This window comes from Mytilus edulis, chromosome 9 (assembly GCF_963676685.1).
Source record: "Mytilus edulis chromosome 9, xbMytEdul2.2, whole genome shotgun sequence".
In the NCBI taxonomy this organism is placed as follows: domain Eukaryota; kingdom Metazoa; phylum Mollusca; class Bivalvia; order Mytilida; family Mytilidae; genus Mytilus; species Mytilus edulis.
Window position 1 is genome coordinate 31,993,943 of NC_092352.1, and position 21,906 is coordinate 32,015,848.

The following is a 21,906-nucleotide window of genomic DNA, read 5'->3' on the forward strand; positions in this document are numbered from 1 at the left end:
ATTACCGATTAAAAAGGCACTGCGACGGCCATTTTTACATCGGTCATCAGGACCGGAACTAGCTTTCAAAATATTGGTTCAAGCCTCATTTTGACCGACAGGACCGGCAGGACCTACCATTTTCGTGAAATCTGTCTGGTGACCTTGAACAAAGAACAAAACCTCAAGCATGCTTTGAAATGCTGTCTTCAATCATTGTCTTTTAACTTTTTATCTCTCATGTAAATTATCTTCTCTTGTAATGTGGCATGCCAAACGGTAAAAATTCACTGTAGAAAATTAACAAATGGATTTTGTTCAAAAAGAGCAAATAAAATTCAAAAATAATATACAGCAACAAACAGCAACCACTGAATAATACATTTGCAGGTTGCTGGAAATACTGGTCTGGGTCAGGAACATACAGAATATGGTGGAGTTAAACATGTTTTTGTGCACCCATACATTGTACCTCCCCTCTATTTCCTCACATTTCAATCTCAAACTTCATATATGTTCATCATACCCATTTGTTAATCATGTTTAAAGATCACTCTGAAAACTTTTTGTTTTTATATTTCCTTTTTGTTTTTAGCTCACCTGACCTGAAAGGTCAAGTGAGCTTTTCTCATCACTTGGCGTCCGTCGTCCGTCGTCCTGCGTCCGTCGTCCGTCGTCTGTCGTCCGTCGTCCGTAAACTTTTACAAAAATCTTCTCCTCTGAAACTACTGGGCCAAATTCTACCAAACTTGGCCACAATCATCCTTGGGGTATCTAGTTTAAAAAATGTGTGGCGTGACCCGTCAAACCAACCAAGATGGCCGCCATGGCTAAAAATAGAACATAGGGGTAAAATGCAGTTTTTGGCTTATAACTCAAAAACCAAAGCATTTAGAGCAAATCTGATATGGGGTAAAATTGTTTATCAGGTCAAGATCTATCTGCCCTGAAATTTTCAGATGAATCTGACAACCGGTTGTTGGGTTGCTGCCCCTGAATTGGAAATTTTAGGGCAATTTTGTTGTTTTTGGTTATTATCTTGAATATTATTATAGATAGAGATAAACTGTAAACAGCAATAATGTTCAGCAAAGTAAGATCTACAAATAAGTCAATATATTTAAAATGGTCAGTTGACCCCTTTAGGAGTTATTGGCCTTTATAGTCAATTTTTAACCATTTTTCGTAAATCTTAGTAATCTTTTACAAAAATCTTCTCCTCTGAAACTACCATGCCAAACTAAACCAAACTTGGCCACAATCATCATTGGGATATCTAGTTTAAAAAATGTGTGGCGTGACCCGGCCAACCAACCAAGATGGCTGCCATGGCTAAAAATAGAACATAGGGGTAAAATGCAGTTTTTGGCTTATAACTCAAAAACCAAAGCATTTAGAGCAAATCTGACAAGGGGTAAAATTGTTTATCAGGTCAAGATCTATCTGCCCTGAAATTTTCAGATGAATCGGACAACCCATTGTCGGGTTGCTGCCCCTGAATTGGTAATTTTAGGAAAATATTGCTGTTTTTGGTTATTATCTTGAATATTATTATACATGTAGATAGAGATAAACTGTAAACAGCAATAATGTTCAGCAAGGTAAGACCTACAAATAAGTCAACATGACCAAAATTGTCAGTTGACCCCTTAAGGAGTTATTGCCCTTTATAGTAAATTTTTAACAACTTTTCGTCATTTTTTGAAACTTTTCTAAAAATCTTCTTCTCCAAAACTACTTTGCCAAATTTAACCAAACTTGGCCACAATTATCATTGTGGTTTATAGTTTAAAAAATGTGTCCGATGACCCAGCCTACTAAACAAAATGGCCGACATGGCTAAAATTAGAACATAGTGGTAAAATGCAGTTTTTGCTTTATATCTTTGAAACTAAGACATTTAGGGCAAATCTTTCAACATTTAAATGTCCATCAGAATAAGATATATCCCCTCACAAATTTTGAGTTGAATCGGACAACCGGTTGTTGGGTTGCTGCCCTAAAATTTGTGATTTTAAGGATATTTTGCAGTTTTTGGTTATTATCTTGAATACTATTATAGATAGAGATAAACTGTAAACAGCAATAATGTTCAGCAAAGTAAGATCTACAAATAAGTCAGCATGATCAAAATTGTTAGAGGACCCCTTAAGGAGTTATTGCCCTTTATAGTCAATATTGAACAACTTTTCGTCATTTTTGTAACTTGTATAAAAATCTTTTCGAAAACGACTTGTCCAAATTTAATCAAACTTCGCTACAATCATAATACATTGTACTAGGGTATCTATTTAAAAAAAAAAGTGTCTAATGACCCCGCCTACCAACGAAGATGGCCGACATCAGTAAACACATTAACAGGTGAGCGACACAGGCTCTTGAGAGCCTCTAGTTATATTTCCTTTGTGAAATTTTCAACAAAAATAAATTTATATTATTGATTTATCATGGTCAACTTTTCAAGCAGTTTGAAATGAAATTCTTGTAGAGGCAGATTTAGGTGGAACAGGGGGCCTGGGCCCTTCTTTTGTGGGAAATATTGGTTGAATATTCAGGGTATCATTGGAGCAGGCCCCCTCATATGGTAGTCAGTACCCCCTCCCTTCTGTATCTGCCATTGCCTTGTAATTAAAATGTTAAGAAAATTATTGAAAAAATGCATACACATACATGTATATAGAAGTAAAACTTTAAATCAAAGCTAGACTGATTCCATCATGGGGGGCATAGATTAGATTCATTCAGGTACATTTCAAAAGGAATGTATTTGAATTATGTTATATGCAAAAAATGTGTTAGTCCCTTCATCATGTTCATACTTTCATTTTACAACTTATTAACTTTTTTTTACTTTTAGGAATTGGTATGTAACTGGTTTTCTTGTACAGAGAGATAGGGATCCTTGATTGATTATTAGCTATTTTGTTAATGGACATGCAATAATAATTTTGCAAACAACAACTTATCCAAGAAACAGTCCATCTACATATCAGAATTTTATTAAGCTGTTAGAAATGTGGATACTGCTTTTGAGTTTTACATTCTACCATTATCATGGTCAATGATGTATAAAAATCAAACATGGGCTAGTTAGGCAAAAAAATTGCAAATTTGTGTATTATTTCATGTCGTCCTGGTTTTCCTTAAAAGAGGAAGAGGATATGAAGACAACAGTTGAAAAAAAATCCCTCAAAAACCTACAATAGTGAATACCATGATAAAAAAAGAAAAACACTGTAAAGTCAAAACACAATATAAGTTCACAAAACATCACATAGTAAAATTAAAGATATTAACAGGTGCTCTATTCTTCTGTAATTTTCAATGCATATTTTATATCAGTAAGACAGCAACCTTCATAATACAAAATACAAAAATATATCTTGAAGTCAACATATGTTTGAAGAGAAGGAACAAACAGTTGTTTAAAGATACAGAGTAAGAAAATTACTTGTGATGGAGGACCACTTGACTAAATTCTAAAAGTTAAAAGTCCTAAACTTTAAAACTTTTCAGGCTTTTTAATCATGTGTAAAAATACAACAAACCATTGCAACTTCTTTTGTGTTCAAAAATAAATGTTGTATCAGTTTATTGTTTCATGTTGGTCCTATATTATTAGGCATATTAAAAATATAAATATAATACACATTTGACAATATACAGACAAATCACAATATCTAAAATACTGTACTTCATGAACTTATTTATAAAAAAAGTCAAATATATTAGCAGGGGAATTTAAAGAGGAAAAAGTTTCTAATAACAGACGAAGATCTAGATCACGATCACCAAGAAAACCACGTTCAAGAAGTAAGGACAGAAAAAGATCAAGGTCTAGAGAAAGAAAAAGGAAATCAAAAAGGTATTCTGATTCATTAAGAAATAATCACCAAGGCCAAAATAAAAAGATTGTATGTTTGCCCAAACGCGACCGACCCAAAATAAACCAGCCGACTCAAATTCTTTTTTTGACGTTTTATGGAAGAATTTTTTTTTTTCTTCGGATTTATTTTGGGTCCGCTCCGTCATCGTACGAAACTTAATATTTGTCATCTTTGCGTTTGAAAGTAACTAAATAAGATTAAAAGAAAGCGTATAAGAGACGCAGTTAATCGATATTCGATGTTCTCTGTTTTTATCTTCTGATTTAACGAACGTAAAGAAGTAAAACATGTGAAGTGGCACAGTTTTTTTACGCTGTAGTTGTTTGTACTACCAAACCCTTACCTATATGCTCAATGTTAATTTCATCGTGTTATCGAATATCTGATAAGAATATTCAGGTAGATTTGTTCAAAACCATGTGCAATCGAATATTTTCAAAGTTATTCTGACAGGAAATGGATCCGGAAGTTGCGAATTTACAATCATGCAAGAAGATTTTGTTTTTACTGAATAAAAAGGAATTATTTCTCGATAAATTGTTGTCTTTAATTATAATCTTCCTTTATCATGTAAATTAGATGCCCTTTTATTCAAATAGTTCAAATTTACAAGTCTCATTAGACAGTCAACACGTTGCTGTTTGGGAGAATTTGATAAAACTATAATTGCTCACAGAATCAGAAATATAATCTTAACTGAATGTAGATCCTTCTGAATAATTTATTGCAATATAAATATAAATCCCTTTTGACAAGAGAAATCTGACTTTTGTGAGAAATATTTTTTCACATGTGCAAAAGTAAAAACATGTTATGGACACCATATTGGATTTTTAAAGCAATTGCTTTTATGCCGTCGCGTATGGCCATCTTTGTGACCCAGATCAGAGACTCCGCCCAGATCAAGCCATAGTATTTTGTTAAACAGGCTCCTGGTCAGTCATTCTTTAACACCTATGTATGTTTTCTAATGCAATACATAGCTTGAAACTTTAAAAAAAAGTTAGTAGATTTAAGAAGTTTCAGAATATGTTCTTGTAGATGTATTTTTGTATTTAAAGGGTCAACCGTTTGACTATCAAATAACATAGAAGTCCGAGTGAAAAAAAGTACATTTTTATAAATGCGATTCCGTTTTCCGCCGTTCGTACGATGTTTCAACAAAATATGGATTCATTTCAGTTGCTGATTTAGTATTGAAAATTTAACTGAATTATCTCCTAATAAATACGGTTTTTTATGTTTAATTTGTGTTTCTTTAAGAGGTCAGGTGCTCTTGTTCATTCATAAAATTATCGTTCATTCATACATTTATCGTAAAATCAAAATCACTACACAGGTTAATGCGTAGTGTCAAATTATTACCTGTAATCTAAAAATAGACAAACTTTATTTGCGCAAATAATTTAGCGGAACGAAACCCTTGTTGAAAACACATAACAATAAGTTCGTTTTCCTTTTCTGTCAAAACTCCGTAATATTTATCGATCACCTTACAAATGAAATGGACCCGTCCAAACGTAGTAGATGCCAAGTCGGTCCAGATGAAGAGATATTTACAATTTGGAATTTTCTAGTTTATTAATACATAGATTGAAAAAAAGTACGTCTTTTTAAATATCATGATCAAAACTGGGTTTGCATAACAAATGTCAGATGAAACCATTATCCTCGTCTTTTCAGTGAACAAGTCTACTACGTTTGTTGACACTCGACGGTCCACCGTGTTAGCAATTTTATTTCACATGTTTTCGAAATATTGAAGATCATTTTTCGCAATGTTTCCTGAAAATTGATAAATATCAAAGCAACGTAGAGCTGTTTGTTCTTGTTCGTATAATAAAATTGAGAATGGAAATGGGGAATTTGTCAAAGAGACACTGGCAACAACCCGACCATAGAAAAACATACAACAGCAGAATTAAGGTCACCAACAGGTCTTCAATGCAGCGAAAAATTCCCGCACCCGGAGGCGTCCTTCAGCTGGCCCCTATACAATATATATACTAGTTCAGTGATAACGATTTAATGTCATGTTTGTCTGTGATGACCCCCTTTTCGGGATTGCATAAGAATTGTAGTTATCTCGTACCCACATGCACTTGTTTCTATCCATAGGAAGGTCGATTATCCATAGTTTAGAAACAAGTGCCTGTGCTCGTACCGCATCAGAAGGACACATATCAACTGAGCAATAATGTTTGGAACTTAGTTTTAAAAATGATGACAAAGTAACATTATGAAAATATTTTTATTAAGCTGAAATATACATTTATTCTTTACATGTTTATGTCTTGTAAGATATTTTATTTCTTTCCCGTTTTTAACATTTGCGTCTGGAAAGTTGAAATGTTTTAACTTAATCATTTGTGTTAATGGTTAAATATAAATTAATAATGAAAATTGTTAAAATTAAATCAATAAAGGAAATTATTGCCAAGGAAGTTACAAACACTACCAGGGGATAATCCATGATGATTTCTTTTTGAGTTATATGTTTCAGCACATGTATATTTGACCCCAACTTTAGCCTGGTAAACGTGTTGTCTCCTTGTGAAATATAAAACATATTAAAAATGACTTTCTGCTAAAGTCTTTTATTTATATAAATTTAAAACCTTCTTACTTTTAACTAGACAACACTCATGTCAGGTTTAATTCTTGTATATATGTGGATGAAAAATAAAAGTCCCCAAACATTAACATGGCAGCAATTGCTTTTACAGCCTTTAAGGCTTTGATTATACAACTTGTGAGGAAGCCTCTAGAACCATGACCTAAAAATAAAGTCTTCAGAAAACGTTAACTTTATGCAATTATATTTTATCAATAATGATTATTTTCAAAAATTTAAACTTGATTATTTAAAGAAAATAAAATTATAACAAATACGTTTTTAGTTTGGAGATTCTACAGAACATGCTTTGGTCTATTTATAGCCAAATTAGTTTACCTGTGTGATAATGTAAAATATAAATTTGTTTTCAAAACATAAAAAAGACACAAACTAAGGATGGTAGATAATAATTCATATAAATATTTTAGGACATTTAATCTATTTTAATAGAAATAGGATTTAAAAACTGCAAACAAATTTAATCGTTACATAATCAGCTGATATTTTTTTTACACAAACATCGTGTTGATGGAACTGTTGAAAATCACTTCACAAATCCAACAGCCCTTTCACACAGTTAGCAATTGTCAGGGTTATAAACATATCAGGATACAAATCATATAGTAGACTAATTTATTTATAGAGGTTTTAAATTCATGGCTTTTGGTTGTCTCTACAAAGGTTTGACAGAGAAAAAAAAGATATACTGTTTTAAGATCTTTTAATATTTTCATGCTAATTCGGATAAAAAAAAAAAAAAAAGAATTTGCCTACCTACCTACCCACACCCAGTCAACATGGGTCGGGTTTGGGCAAACTGAAATATTTTTAATTGTGGCCCAAGGTCTAGAGCAAGGAAAAGGAAATCAAAAAGGTATTCTGATTCATTAAGAAATAATCACCAAGGTCTAGAGAAAGAAGATGAGTAAGAAGATTATAACTTTCTTTATATGGATTTTAGGAAAAATTAAAAAAAAATATTTGAACAAATTAATTCTGACTTGGGGAATAAAACAACAATGACTTTGGTATGTTTTCTTGTGATAAGGTTTGTTATATGTCCCACAACAGAAATGTCTTGTGTTGTTAGAAAACACAATTCGAAGATTGTTCTACTGACCTTTAAATTGGGTTATATTTTGATAACTGCCAATGTCAATAAGGTTGCTAATTACAGTAAAAAATTTATCTTTGAAATTAATACATCAATGGAACTTTGACCTCTGTTTGTTCAAAAGACATTCATTCAGAAAGGTCTTCTTTCTCTAGCTTTTACTGTTTTATGACAGTTAGACTCATGAATACAAACTAAAAAAAATCAACATTATGACTCCAATCCTTTTCAGATTCTTCAAAGCAGATTCTTTAAAGCAATCAGGAAACATTTTAACCATAGACTATCTGAATATATAGTATACTACATAAAAGAATAATTTGTCCAAATTCTTGAGGTACACTTACAAAGTTATTATATCTTTCAATAATTTTATTTCAGTCGCTCACCACCCAAACCAAGGCAAACTCGTAGAAAGAAGCCATACAAATACTGGGATGTTCCTCCTACAGGATTTGAACACATGTCACCTATGCAGTACAAAGCCATGCAGAGTATGTATTGTTTTAGTTGTCTCCTTCATAGATTGTTATCATGAACATCCTACTTTATATAATATTAAACATGATTGGATATATTTGATTAATATATACGTTTTTTTTTCTTTTGTGTAAGTAAAGTTATATCAGACTCTATAATCTACAAAATATGTTAAATAATTAACCAAGAAATACATAAATAAATATGTTGAATGAGTGAGAAAGTAAATATGTTGTCCAAACAGCTCACATTCATGGATCATACATTTTGTGAGTAATCATTCGAAAATTTCCCAAAATCTTTGATATGAAACAGTGAATTTTCAAAAATTGTTTGGAAAACATTAGATATAAAATTTGAATGAAATTTCTTTAGAGAAAGTACAGTTTCAACAGTCTGTCTGTTAGGTTAAATATTGCAATACCTTATATATGCTCTGATGAATCCATACAAAACTTCTTTTGAATTGCTAGCTAGTTAAAGACTAAAGTTTTGTACTACTGTAATATATTGTAAAACAAAAATTGCTTGATAAATTATAGGTGCTGGACAGATTCCACAAACAATTACTGTACCAAATGTCAACCTGACAAACACAACTGTACCATTTGCTGGCAGTGCTATCAGTAGACAAGCTAGACGTCTCTATGTTGGTAACATGCCTTTTGGTGTTACAGAAGTAAGCTATATATTCTGTATAAAATCTATACTATTAAACGAGAAGACCTCCTTTTGTGTGTCGCTTCTCTTCCTCCCACAATAAATTGATCATCATGCCTTTGTGTCCTATAGGTACCATGCATAGTTGCATTTGTCATCCATTCTTATGACTATTCAGTTGGGTTTTTGGAGAAAAACGAAAATAAAGGCGTCCAGATATTCATATCGTCATCCGACCAACTTTTATGTCAGACATGACTACTGGTTTTAACATTGAGAACCAATCGTATGATAGATAACTAAAATGAAAAATGAATAAGCCAATCATGGTGTTTTCCATATCATGGTTTTTAGATCGTAAGAACCAATACTATTATGCCTCAGTTTTAACTTCCACATAATTTTCAAAAGTACTCGGACAGGGACAGGACAATTATTTTTGCTTTATCTGCATGCACTGTATACTATGATTAAAATACTACTATTATATATAAAGACACTCTATATAATATAGCATAATAGCAGTGATCGCCATGGAAAAGAAACTTAGAATTAATAGTTAATAGAAAATTAAATACACTTTAATATTTTTAATATGGATACTTATGTTCATAGCAGCGACATAGAATGTATTATATGTCTCTGTTTATAGTATACAGAAACGCGAAAATAATGGAATATAACAGAAAACAAAATGATAACCGACATTGAAAAAAAGAGAGAGGGCTTAAAAATATTGTCCTGTCCGCTCCATGTACCTATATGACTTTTGATATCATTTCTTAAATTCTCCTGACATAAAATCTTTCACAGAAATTCATTCTAAAAGAGATAAAATACTTTCAACCAAGCTTAAAATGCCCGCGATTTCGCCTTTAAGTCAAATAGGAATTCCGGTTTAAACTTGCTGAAAAATCTCATAAGAGTACTCGGGGACAGCACGATAATTATCAGGTTGATAGACACTCTCTCTATAATATAGCAGTTATTGCCTATGAGAAGACACTTGAAATTGATAGTTAATAGCAAATACACTTTATTTATAGGATACGTATGTTCATAGAATATAGAAACGCGAAAATAATGGAATTTAACAGAAAAAAAATAAATAACGGATTTTGGAAACAAGGGAGAGGGCTGAAACTGTTTCCAAGTACCTATGAATTTTGATACCTTTTCTAAAATTCTCCAGACATGAACCCTTTTATTGAAATTCTCCAGAAACAAAATCTTTTACAAAATTTCTCCTTACAACAGTATACATACTTTCAACCAAGCTCTAAATTCCTGCGATTTCTCAGGTGTGTTCTAGCTGTGTTGAATTTATGATAAAATCAACTCTAAAAACCAGTTCATGAACTGATCTTATTATTAAAAGTGGTTCTTAGAAACTAACAACACTTCTCAAATGCCAGGGTACTGGCAGAAAAAAAATCAAAGGTACCAGGCTTCTGATTTTGTATGCCAGATGCCCATTTTATCTACAAAAGACTCCTCAGTGATGCATGAATCAGAAAAGTTAATAAAACTTCAGGTCAAATTAAGTACATTTTGATAGATCAATTTCTCTGCTTTTAGTAGATATAGGAAGATGTGGTGTGAGTGCCAATGAGACAACTCTCCATCCAAATAACAATTTAAAAAAAGACATTTAAAATCAAGCTATAATTTTTTTTTGAAAACTACAAAAACAAGTGTTATTAATTTGGAATGTGACTTTCTCTCATATCTTTAGTTTAACCTAATATCAAATTTTGAATTAAACCAAACTTTTATTTTCATACAGGAAGCTATGATGGATTTTTTCAATCATCAGATGAAATTATCAGGTTTAGCACAAGCTGAAGGAAACCCTATTATTGCTGTACAAATTAACTTGGATAAAAATTTTGCATTTTTAGAGGTAAGATTTAAAAGTTGATTTACTTTATTAGTTTTCAGTTGATGGCTTGTTCAAATGTCTGACAGCCAAATGCAACTTACAGTTTCTTCATCTATATCTTCTGAAATCATCCTTCAAAAATGATAACTGTCCTGCTAAAATCCTGGAACAAGTTAAAAAGGCACCCTGATTTATATGTAAAGCTATGATAAAAGAAAAAAAAATCCAAGTATAAAAATGTTTATAATGAACAGTTTTCAGTAAACCTGGAGTATTACTTCCATAACCACATAATTTGGTTGTTGATCAAAAGCTGACCAAATCAATCCGACAACCAAACATCAACCAATTTAGCGCTTTCATGATTTGCCAAAAAATGTACCTTCAAACTGCTTTTCAGTTTCGTTCAGTAGATGAGACAACACAAGCCATGGCTTTTGATGGTATTAATTTTCAAGGTCAATCTTTGAAAATCAGAAGACCCAGGGATTATCAGCCCTTACCTGGAATGTCAGAAAATCCTACAGTAAATGTACCAGGTATGTTAATTCTTAGATATGATCATGTGATATGTTAATGTCCAATGACAAAACAGTCAAGAAAATAATTAAACAAAATTCTACAGAATGATTCACCGGTCTCAATTTCTCAAATAATTGAGTTGATGTAATAATAAAAATAATGAAGATGATCTGGTATGACAACAAATTTGAAATCAATTTACCAGTTAACAAATGATGATAATGTTAACTATTGGCACTGTACAACCTTCAACAATGAGCAAAACCCATACTATTCAGTAAGCTGTAAAAGGCCCTAACAGGACAAATGTGAAACAGTCCATAGAAAATAAAGTCCTAACTTATAATTTAAACAATAAATGAACAACAAAAAACTACCACTGAATTACAGAATCCCTGGGGAAAAAGTTTTTCCCCTTGTTCCAACCTTGGACAGTGGTGCAGAAGTATTTACACAGATCAAATTGTAAAATTCAGTTGAAAAGGGCTTGACTCATCAAATAGACACAGACACAACAAAAACACTTCATTAGCATTAGACCCAAAAAAATATATGTCTGTTTCCTGTTTCCCGACCGACTCTGACTCAAAGCCCTGACCCTAGATCTTTTTATTCAATTCCGGAAAAAAATCGTTTCAGGTCCGGAAAAATTCGTTTCCAGTCCGATCCAGATCCGTATTTTACTATACCCAAACAATCAAAATGGCTGCTTCCAGCACAAATGTGATACAATTAGAGTTTAAAAAATGTCGGCACTGGGAGGATTATTCAATTAAAGCTTCTTTAAAGAGATTAAATGATTTACGGGTACAGGATCCTAACCAAACATGACATTTAACCATCTGCAAATCTGACAGGGAGTGCAAAAAAAAATAAAAATCCCGACCTACCGACCCTGATTTTTTGGCCTTGGCAACAGGAAACAAACATATATTTTTTTGGGGTCTAAATAGTCATAAGAAAAGCATGGCCCCTTTACAATACAAAAATGTAAGTTTCAACAAGATGAAGGACCATAAATTAGCATAACACATCTTCTTATGTTTTAATTTATTAAAAACAAAATCAGTGTAAGAACCGATATAGACAGTATTCATCGATCTCACGATAGTGTATAATTGAAAAATTTTAAGATAAAGATTATTCAGAGTATAAATAAGTTAACATGGTTCTGATCTAGATTTATGAGGTCTATAACCTTGTTGGTTGTACTAAACAGCATTAACCAGGACCATCAATAAAGACTAAATATTCAAAAAGTCTTAGATAAATATAAAGTGATATTGATTGAAGAATCTTCTACTTATGAATGAAGTAATATAGGGTTATTGCGTGAATATTGGGGAATATTTTACCGAGTAGAATTTTATATTGCACGAGCTTGGGAGTGCAATTTATGTTTTACAAAGGACAATATTCCCCAATATTCATGCAATAACCCTTTTATTGTATAGCAATATAATATTTGAAAGTAAAAATTGGTTTAAACTATGATTTTAACATTGATGACTTACGTCATGAATTTTGAAGATTTATTGCACTAGTGCAATATTAGAATTTATTGCACGCTAACTTTTGGTTACGTTTTGTGGGAAATATTATATTGCTATACAATAATATGAATTATTGTTTATTTACAGGTGTGGTATCAACAGTTGTACAAGATTCACCACACAAAGTATTTATTGGTGGATTACCTAATTATCTCAATGAAGATCAGGTAGGGTTTCTCTCAGAAAGTCTCGTTTGTTTACAGGTAATGTGATTACAGGGCTCTCCACGATGGGACATCAAAAGCTGTCAGAATTTTGTTGAAATTTGTTCACAGGGTCAGCTGGCCAAGTGTTCCAGTGCCCACCAAAACAGACTTTCATTCATTTTTTTATCAATGCAAAAAAAAAATCATTCTATCGATATTATCCTTTGGCAATATGTAAATCTCTTTCAGGAATTCTTTTTTTCAGCTATTTTATTAAATAGTATCAAATGTTATGTGTTAGGGTCAAAATTTTGTTATTTTTTTGCAGCAGTTCTTTTTCAGGAATTTGTCTTTTACAGGAATTTTTTTTATCAATGTGAAAAAAAACTGATCGTGTTAATACATAATTCTGATAATTTATTATTTTATTAAAAAAAAATGGTGGCTATAAGATATGATATGTGAAGTCTAAAAGAACATTTTTCTGACAGTGAATGTATTTGTAAAATGTCATTATTTGTTAGCTTGTGTCGCTTGTTTTTAGGCTAAAATTCCTAACCACTGATTATTCAAACCCTTGCTACGCACCAGTCTAAATTTTATTTTGAATCTATTCTTTTCAAAGAATAAGTTCAAAATTTTTGTAATTTGTTGAAAATTAGAATTAAGTGCATTTTTTGGTTGTTCCTTTTAAAAAGTTTTGATGTACCAAAAGAGATTTGGGATTTACAAAGGCTGTCCTGCTAAAAGCTGGTGACACAATGAATTTATTTGGATGCTTTGTAAACACATACTGATCTATTTTCTTGTTTCTTCCCCCTTTGTTCTTAGCATAGGGGAAGAGGTTGAGTGGTAAATATGATTATGAAACAGCCAACAAAAGGCAAGTACTTATATGTGGCAAATGTTCATAATTCCATCAGGTACTACAACATGTAGTTGAGGTGCAGTATACTGAATTTTAAATGGATCAGTGAGCCATAAAAATTCAAGTCGAAGATTTTACAACTTTAGATGTTGCATCTGGACGAAAGAAGCTGGAATTTAACAAATCTGAAATATTTAAATATCAATCTGTATGACTTATCCTGAAACCTATTTAATCCTAAAAAGCAATCTGGAAGGGAAGGTGTGATAAGGTGTTTATTTCAGTTAAGAATTAAGACCCAATGCAATCCAAATGAACTAAAATTAGAAATGTATTTAGGTATCTTTAGTCAAAACTTTAATGTTTTATTTCCCTATAGTCAAAGTTTCAATAGACAATAGATTAAACTGGACTTGTACCTCAAATGATTTGCTATTTTTGGGGTCTATCTACCTTCTTTTATTTTTCCAAAATATTACCAGCTGTCTTTTCTTTTTAAAAAAGAAAAGAGTGTTATCAAATACCACTTTTAATTAAAAAGAATTATGAAATACTGGTGAGTATAAAACTTCAAAACAAAAATTTTATCTAACAAAACAGTAAAGAAACTCAAAGCAATCGCTTTATCTTTTGATAAGCAATGTTAAAACTTTATTCCTAATATTTTACTTGTACTACTTAAAAATGTTCTTCAAGAAATTTATTTAATAAATATTTTCTTCAGTTCATACATACGTCATCAAAGTAAAGATCAATAAGTGCTGGTCTACAAAAACATAGATGTAACACAGGGGAGGGCAACTCAAAATTTCAATCATTGGTAGTTGTCAAATATATTTTCTGTTCAATACCATAAATGGGAAGTGAAGTTCTTATAATACCATAAATGGGAAGTGAAATTCTTAAATTAGCTTCTATAGGTGGCTTCCCCATTTTCATAGTGCCTTCCCTGGGTGTAATTTATGTTTAAATAGAACAGCCATAAATATCATTCTGGTTTTAAGTGAATCTTTTTATATTTTAGGTAAAGGAGCTGTTGACTTCATTTGGACCACTGAAAGCATTTAATTTGGTAAAAGACAGTGCTACAGGACTTTCAAAAGGTTATGCATTCTGTGAATATGTGGATGTCAATATTACTGATCAGGTATGATATGTGTAGTGGTTAATAAATTTAAATAACTTATTCACTGTGCTTAAACGGCTGTTACCCACAGCCCAAGATGGAGCCGCCTTGCGTCGGTTAGATACTTTTCTTCTATAGAATAACAATACCACGAATGCATCAATTAAACAACTGAATTTAAAAGTTGTATTAATCGTTTAGGGAAACCCCTAAACTGGAAAGGTGATTAAATTCTACAAAATAAACGATCACAGCACGATTTTAAAAAAACACTTAGGCTGTCCGTAACTTCAAAACAACTTGTCCGTAACTTTTTTCATCAAACCAATAGAGATGTCCGTAACTTTCAAAGAATCGACACACGCGGATGTAATGTTCAAACTGATGATAGAGATTGCATCGAATACATATTCACAAAACGAAGTAGATGTCTAGTATGATATAATTCATTGTATCGATGGAAGACAAAATTGGGAAAAATATGAAAAAAATCACGATAAATCCGCAAAACTCGGGTCTCATTTTGTATAACGTCGGGGTACCCGAATCGCCTAGTTCGGAGGGTTGTTTCCGATCATAGCAGATAAACTGTTGAAACATCATTGTTCGTTTTTATTTTTGAACAAGTAGACTACACAAGTATTTTTTACACATACATGTAGCATGTATACACTTACTGATTTTCTGCCAGAACGACAAGGGTAGCGTGAATCTGGGATTTTGGAGGGGAACCCAAATTGCCCAGGCATGCAGTGGATAGACTATACGAGACCTCATTAAACTGAATAAAACTAAAAGACACAATAGGTAAAAGTCAGTGACAATAAAAGGAAAAGAGCAGTCAACATACTGTAACAATTCGACATAGTATATAAAAATATAAATAACTACGCAGAACAACAGGGTAATTTAATAGTCTAACAACCCCTAATAACATACAAAGAGAGAGAAAAAATCATAACACTATAACTAACTGGTGGGATGTATAAATACCGAGCCGCGTCAAAGAGTATTCATCAAAATACACATAGAAAGAAACAGAGGTGAAGGTAAACCGCAAACATATAATTAAACTCAAAACATTAAAGAGTATGGAAAAGCCTTGGTCTAACAAGCGAAAAACGTCGATAAGACGCACATCAGTAAATACAAGTTCAAACCATAACCAGGATGGAGTACCAAAAACCCCACATAAAACTTCTGTGGTGTAAGTATGATGCGTTAATAAAATCACATTTGGTGGTGAATGAGTAGTATAAACGGCCGCGAAGGTTACAAATATGATGTTAATTGTCTTCTTATTGTTGAAATTATAATTCTTAAAATTTTAAATCAAAAGTTACCCACATCTAAAAATAAAGTTACGGACAGTCTGCTTAGTTTCGATCAAAAAGTTACGGACATCTTATGCATTTTTTAAAGTTGACCTTGCGCTTTAGTGAACTCTATATTAACAAATTTATGGTAATTGTTAGTCATTTCTTTATTCAATAATCCTATAAATATTTACATTCTGCATGAAAAACGTCGCAAAAGGTACATTTTGTATGTATTAAATATCAACGAGTTTAGAGTCCGCCATCTTGGGCTGTGGGTAACTTAAGTTACCCACAGCCGTTTAAGCACAGTGTTATTAGTAATGTAATTTCAGCATTTTATTTTCAAAATTTGACTCATTTAATCAATTTTGAAATTCTTTATTTGACAATTGGTCAGTCACCCTATCAACTTTCAACATCTTTCATTTTACTGAAATAGATTTTTTTTATAAAATCATCACAAAAGAATACAGAAAGACCTGTTAAAGCCAAAGGCTATCAATCATAAAATAGTATGCATTTATGAGAGAGGGTACATAATAAGTGTTATCAACTTCTTCTGTTTTCATTTATTTAGCAAATGCCCTCTTCTCTCCTCTGATATTTGACATCCTTGTGAACCTACACCAATTTTTGTCCCACACACAACATAGAATTACTGGGTGTCTGTCTGGTCTTGTTTGTGCTCTCACATGTAAAATTCTTTCCAGATTTTTCTTAAATTTAGTTCATAGGTTTATATCAGCAATGACTTTGATGAGTTTGAAAATCTCTGCTGATCAAAAAAAAATTAAAAGATTATACAATTTTTGTCAGATTTTTTGAAAATTTACATTATAATATTATTATAAATATCTGATGTTTGAAAATCAGTACCAATCCAAAAAAATTTAGAAGAGTTATACACATTTGAAATATAGATTATAAAGAAAATTGCACTGTTATCCCTCTTATTAGTTCAATTTCATGCCAGAACTTTATTAAACTTATATCATAGGTTTATATGAGCAATGTCTCTGACACTTTCTAAAATAAGTTCTGATCAAATATTATTACCAAGTTATGCCCCTTTGAAATCGATTATTATGGAAATCCCATTGCATTTGCTCTGAAGCCTTCATTTCTTAAAGATATTTTAATGAAGTCTTGTAGAACAAAAGACAAGTGCCCTTGTACCTTGGGTAGATGAAATATGTGCAATGAGTGGGACATTGGAACTCTGTTCTTCTAAAAAAAATTATGAAATGAAGAGATATTTTGCCTCAATATGTTGAAGTGTAATCCTACATTGTTGCTGTTTAGGGGTTGAAATCAAGGGGATTCTTACGTTTTAAAAAAGAGGCAAAGGTACAAGATAATCTTCAGTAAATCAGTCACTAGTTTCTGGATTTGTTTAATGATTTATAATTGTGTTTTTCAGGCATGTGCTGGATTGAATGGAATGCAGCTTGGTGATAAGAAGGTCATAGTTCAGAGAGCAAGTGTTGGTAAAATGAATGCACAAATGGTGAGTTTGCATTATCTTCTTTCTGTGAAACATAATTAATCTGAAACTGAAATGACTGAAAGCAACATTATATTATCTTGTACAATATCTATCCCCTCGGAAAGTAAAGGGAGAGTTGTAATTAGACTCAACCAGAATGAATCTTTACAGGAAATTTCAGATCAAATTTTCTCTCCAAAGTTGAAGTATACTAGCATTTCATTGGCACTCATACAAAATCTTCTTATATCTAACTAAATATTAGTTAAAAAGAATTGACCTCATTAATGTTAAGAAAATATTAAAATATTTGATAAAATTCTGTAATATGCTACAATTAAGTCCTTCTTAGTGCTTTGGATTCTTTTTAAAAATTTACTATACCTACATTTATCCAATTCCAGAACAGCAATTTTGCACACATAGTGCAATATTCCTATGTTTATTACAAAAATAAGTATTTGCCGGTTTCTTAGATCAATGTTTTTGTACTGTATTATCTATATTGTGTGGATTCATTATTATTTGTGGTACATCAATTTTCATTGAACATCTTGTTTTTATAGCCTGTACAGTTACAAGTACCAGGTATTAACCTTGCCCAAGGAGCTGGACCTCCTACAGAGGTGTTATGCTTGATGAATATGATAACACCAGAAGAACTGGAGGATGAAGAAGAATATGAAGGTAAGATTTGGTTTATTTAGATGCAGGCAGAAACAATATGGAATACAACAGATAATAACAGTCATTTTGTATTACTTATGTTTATTCTGTTAAAGTAAATAGGAAAATGAGTTTCTTGTAATTATACAACATCAAAATTTGAAGTAATCTTATGGTAAAAAGCTCCCAAATCAATGCAGGATGTCTTAAGTCTGAAAACTGACTATGTCAAACAAAATACTTGAAAATTGAATAAACTGGTCTATAAGCATGCCACATTTAAAATTGAGAGCAAAAACTTGTTGACTTTGAGTCTCTTCCTTAGACTGTTACCTTGTGAACTAGTATGTTAAAAACTAGCTTCATTACGTAGGTCAAGTACAAAGATGGGTTTATGTTCATATCACATTAACATGTTTTCATCCTGAATATGCATTTAATTTGCCATTTTCCAATCGGCAGCTATCCATTATATCATTATCATCCTCCAGCAGTGTAACAGTTCATGCAGAATTACACCGTTTATATTCATACAGTTAAAAAATCTTACCTTTTGTTCATACAATTATGAAATATTTTAATTTTTCATATGTTTACAAATGCATGCAAAATATATATGGTTAATGCCTAAGTATTCAGAGATTTTACTAATGTTAGAAATCTTTTTAACTAACAGATATTTTGGAGGATGTCAAAGAAGAATGTGGGAAGTATGGTGTGGTGCGGAGTTTGGAAATCCCAAGACCAATCAAAGGAGTGGATGTTCCTGGATGTGGAAAGGTGAGCTATGTCATATCGTTTATTATGCCCCTGTACACAAGTTTAATTGTTAAATTTGGATGTGTATTATACTCAGTGGTGGATTGAAAAAAAAGATATACCACCTTGATTTAATAAAAAAATAAATGATTTGGCATAAAATTGTCAAAAACTTTTGCCATTCTTGACACCATAAGTACCTTAACTGATGATGTACATTGAACCCTGTTTATTTTATTGTTTTTTAAGTGACAAGTAAATTACTGGAGACAAATAAGATTAAGAAATTTTGCTAAAAGCAAAATCGAGTTGAGATAAGAGCCAACACAAAACAGTGTCTGAAACACATAATAAAGATGGGATCAAAATATGTGTGTCTGCTGACAGATTCTGAACATGTGTGCATTTTTCCTAATATATCTAAATATTGAAAATATTCTTGTCATTGTAGATATTTGTGGAGTTTAATTCTATAATTGATTGTCAGAAGGCACAGCAAGCTTTGACAGGAAGGAAGTTCTCCAACAGAGTTGTTGTTACCTCTTACTATGATCCAGATAAATATCATCGAAGAGAATTTTAACATTGTTTGTCCCATAATAACTTTTAGTCATCATGTCTTAATTAAATGTACAAATTGAAATGAACTTCATGTTTTATTTGTTTATAAATATCGATTTTAATATTAAATCACCTAGCCATGGGCTATTTCAGTTTTTCTCCATTTATTATCATTTGATGTAAAACAATGTTGATATCATAGTTATGTCCGTTAGAAGATGCACTAATTATGTGTAAGAAAAGGTGTAATGTTGCTTAAAACCTACTAAAGTCAACATAGCTATTTTCACTGACTTTCATATAGCTATAAAAAATAAAATTGCAAATGAAACGGGAAGGTGAAAAAGAAAACAACCTGACCAATGAGCATATAACAGTACAAGGCATGAATTGATCTTCAACACATACTACAAGAAAATCCCGCACCCAGAAGCAGGCTGGAGCTGGCCCCTAAACAAAAATGTATACTTGGTCAGAGGAACTAGACATCACACTAAACTCCAAAACATAAATAAACAAAACTTTAAAAAATATACAAGACTAACAAAGGCAAGAGACTGCTGACTTAGGACAGACGTAAAAAGCGAGGTTAAACATGTTTTGTGAGGTTTTAACCCTCCCCTATATCTCTAGCCAATGAACACAGCAATAGGCACTGTAAAACTCAGATTTAAAAATGTCCAATGTAAGCACAATCCTTCCCGTTAGGGGTTTAGTAGTATACTATCATAAAATATACAAGAACATTATCCGTATCCTGCAAACAACTTGTTTTAAAATAAATGTGTTAAGTTCTGATACAGACCTTATGAGTGAATTGAAAAAAATGGCACCTTTAATCAGTTGACAACAGTATCATAATTATATTCCTTCTATTAGGTAAGTTTGTCTTAAGGTTTGGTTAGCTTTTGAGGTGAATGACATCATTTTCGAGCTTTGTATAGAATAGTACCATAATAAATTTGATGTGAATACCTGAATGTATAATATATGTCTGCATGTTGATTTATATTTACGAATAATATCATCTTAGTGTAATGATGATAAAATTTTGTGATATGGTAAACCTTGGTGTAATAATTTTTAGGCAGTAACACAACAATTTCTCACGTTAAAATCAAATACATTGTGAACTGCATAAGCGAAGCAAACAAATTGAGATATATAAACACCATAAGATGGTGACAAGGGAATTGTATCATCTAAAAAAGGATAATTAACAATAGGAAATGAACAATCATCTCTTTTATTGTAAATTTTGGTATTAAGCTTCCCACAAAGATATACATTTCGAAGATCCAGGAAAGGACACTACAGTGAAATTCCAGTCAGATAGTATCCTTTGAATTAGATACAAATTTTACTAAGTGACGTCTGATACAGACTTTCATATGCAAAACGTTTCAATAAAGGCACTGCACAGAGGTATCATTATGGATTAAAGTGGATGGTGTTAAAAGAAACTAGAAACTGCACCCTGAAATACATATACTGTGGATTCATTATCATTCGTTGAATTCCAATTTTCATGGGTTTCGTGGGTACCAGTGAACTACAAATTCAAATGTTCAACAAATTACAAATTTTCTATAGGCTTTGTATGCAGAGATTTTCGAAACCTCGAACTCAAATATCCAAAAGTGCAAGCTTTCCTCAGCCCACGAAAATAATTACCTACGAAAATACATCAATCCACAGTAGTATTGAAGATGTCAGAAAAACAAAATACAAACCTTTTTAAAAACCTCTATTAAATTGAAGTCAAAATAATTCAGAGATCAACATGATTAGTGGTGGTAAAGTGTAACAGATCATACATAACCAGTGACACAATGTTCATGTATATATGTTTTAAAATTTTGTTGTTAATTTATCAAAGAAGTTTGAAGTTATTCTTTAATAACCTATCCGATAAAACCCTTTCCAAAATAAGTGTTATAAATCCTTAATTCATTTGCAACAATGAAATGGGTAATTTTGAAATTCATTGTTGTAAGATGTAATCATGATTACTTGCCAATGTAACCATTAGTAACTGATGTAATCATTAATTTAATTTAATCAATTACGTTAAAAGTAATTAGACCCATCTCTGATGATGTCTCTTAATCTTGTCTTAATATACTCCTTTTATTTTACATCTCTCAATCTATCGTGTGTGGTGCGTTTCTCAATCCAACTGTTTTATGACTTTTAAGTCAACTCTCTATAATATTAAAGTTGGAAGTTCTTTGAGATGTTCCATGACAATGATGTTCTATGAATGGAATTGTCGTTAGTA

General features: G+C 31.7%; 1 protein-coding gene across 1 annotated transcript; it reads left to right on the forward strand.

The window, feature by feature from the left end:
* The first annotated feature begins 2,311 nt into the window (after positions 1-2,311).
* Positions 2,312-19,772, forward strand: LOC139489924 (splicing factor U2AF 50 kDa subunit-like). The gene is made up of 14 exons (XM_071276770.1): positions 2,312-2,324; positions 2,837-2,842; positions 3,715-3,844; positions 7,328-7,357; positions 7,979-8,091; positions 8,620-8,756; positions 10,524-10,640; positions 11,020-11,158; positions 12,782-12,861; positions 14,733-14,855; positions 17,574-17,660; positions 18,206-18,326; positions 18,982-19,085; positions 19,516-19,772. Exons 1-14 carry the CDS (start codon positions 2,312-2,314, stop codon positions 19,645-19,647), a joined length of 1,332 nt encoding a protein of 443 aa, XP_071132871.1. The 3' UTR covers positions 19,648-19,772.
* The last annotated feature ends 2,134 nt before the right edge of the window (positions 19,773-21,906 follow it).

Bases quoted from the DNA above. Each gene is read 5' to 3' on its own strand.
- LOC139489924 (XM_071276770.1), top strand. The intron at 3,845-7,327 runs GTATTCTGATTC...TTGTGGCCCAAG, and splicing joins AGAAAAAGGAAATCAAAAAG to GTCTAGAGCAAGGAAAAGGA. The intron at 19,086-19,515 runs GTGAGCTATGTC...TTGTCATTGTAG, and splicing joins ATGTTCCTGGATGTGGAAAG to ATATTTGTGGAGTTTAATTC.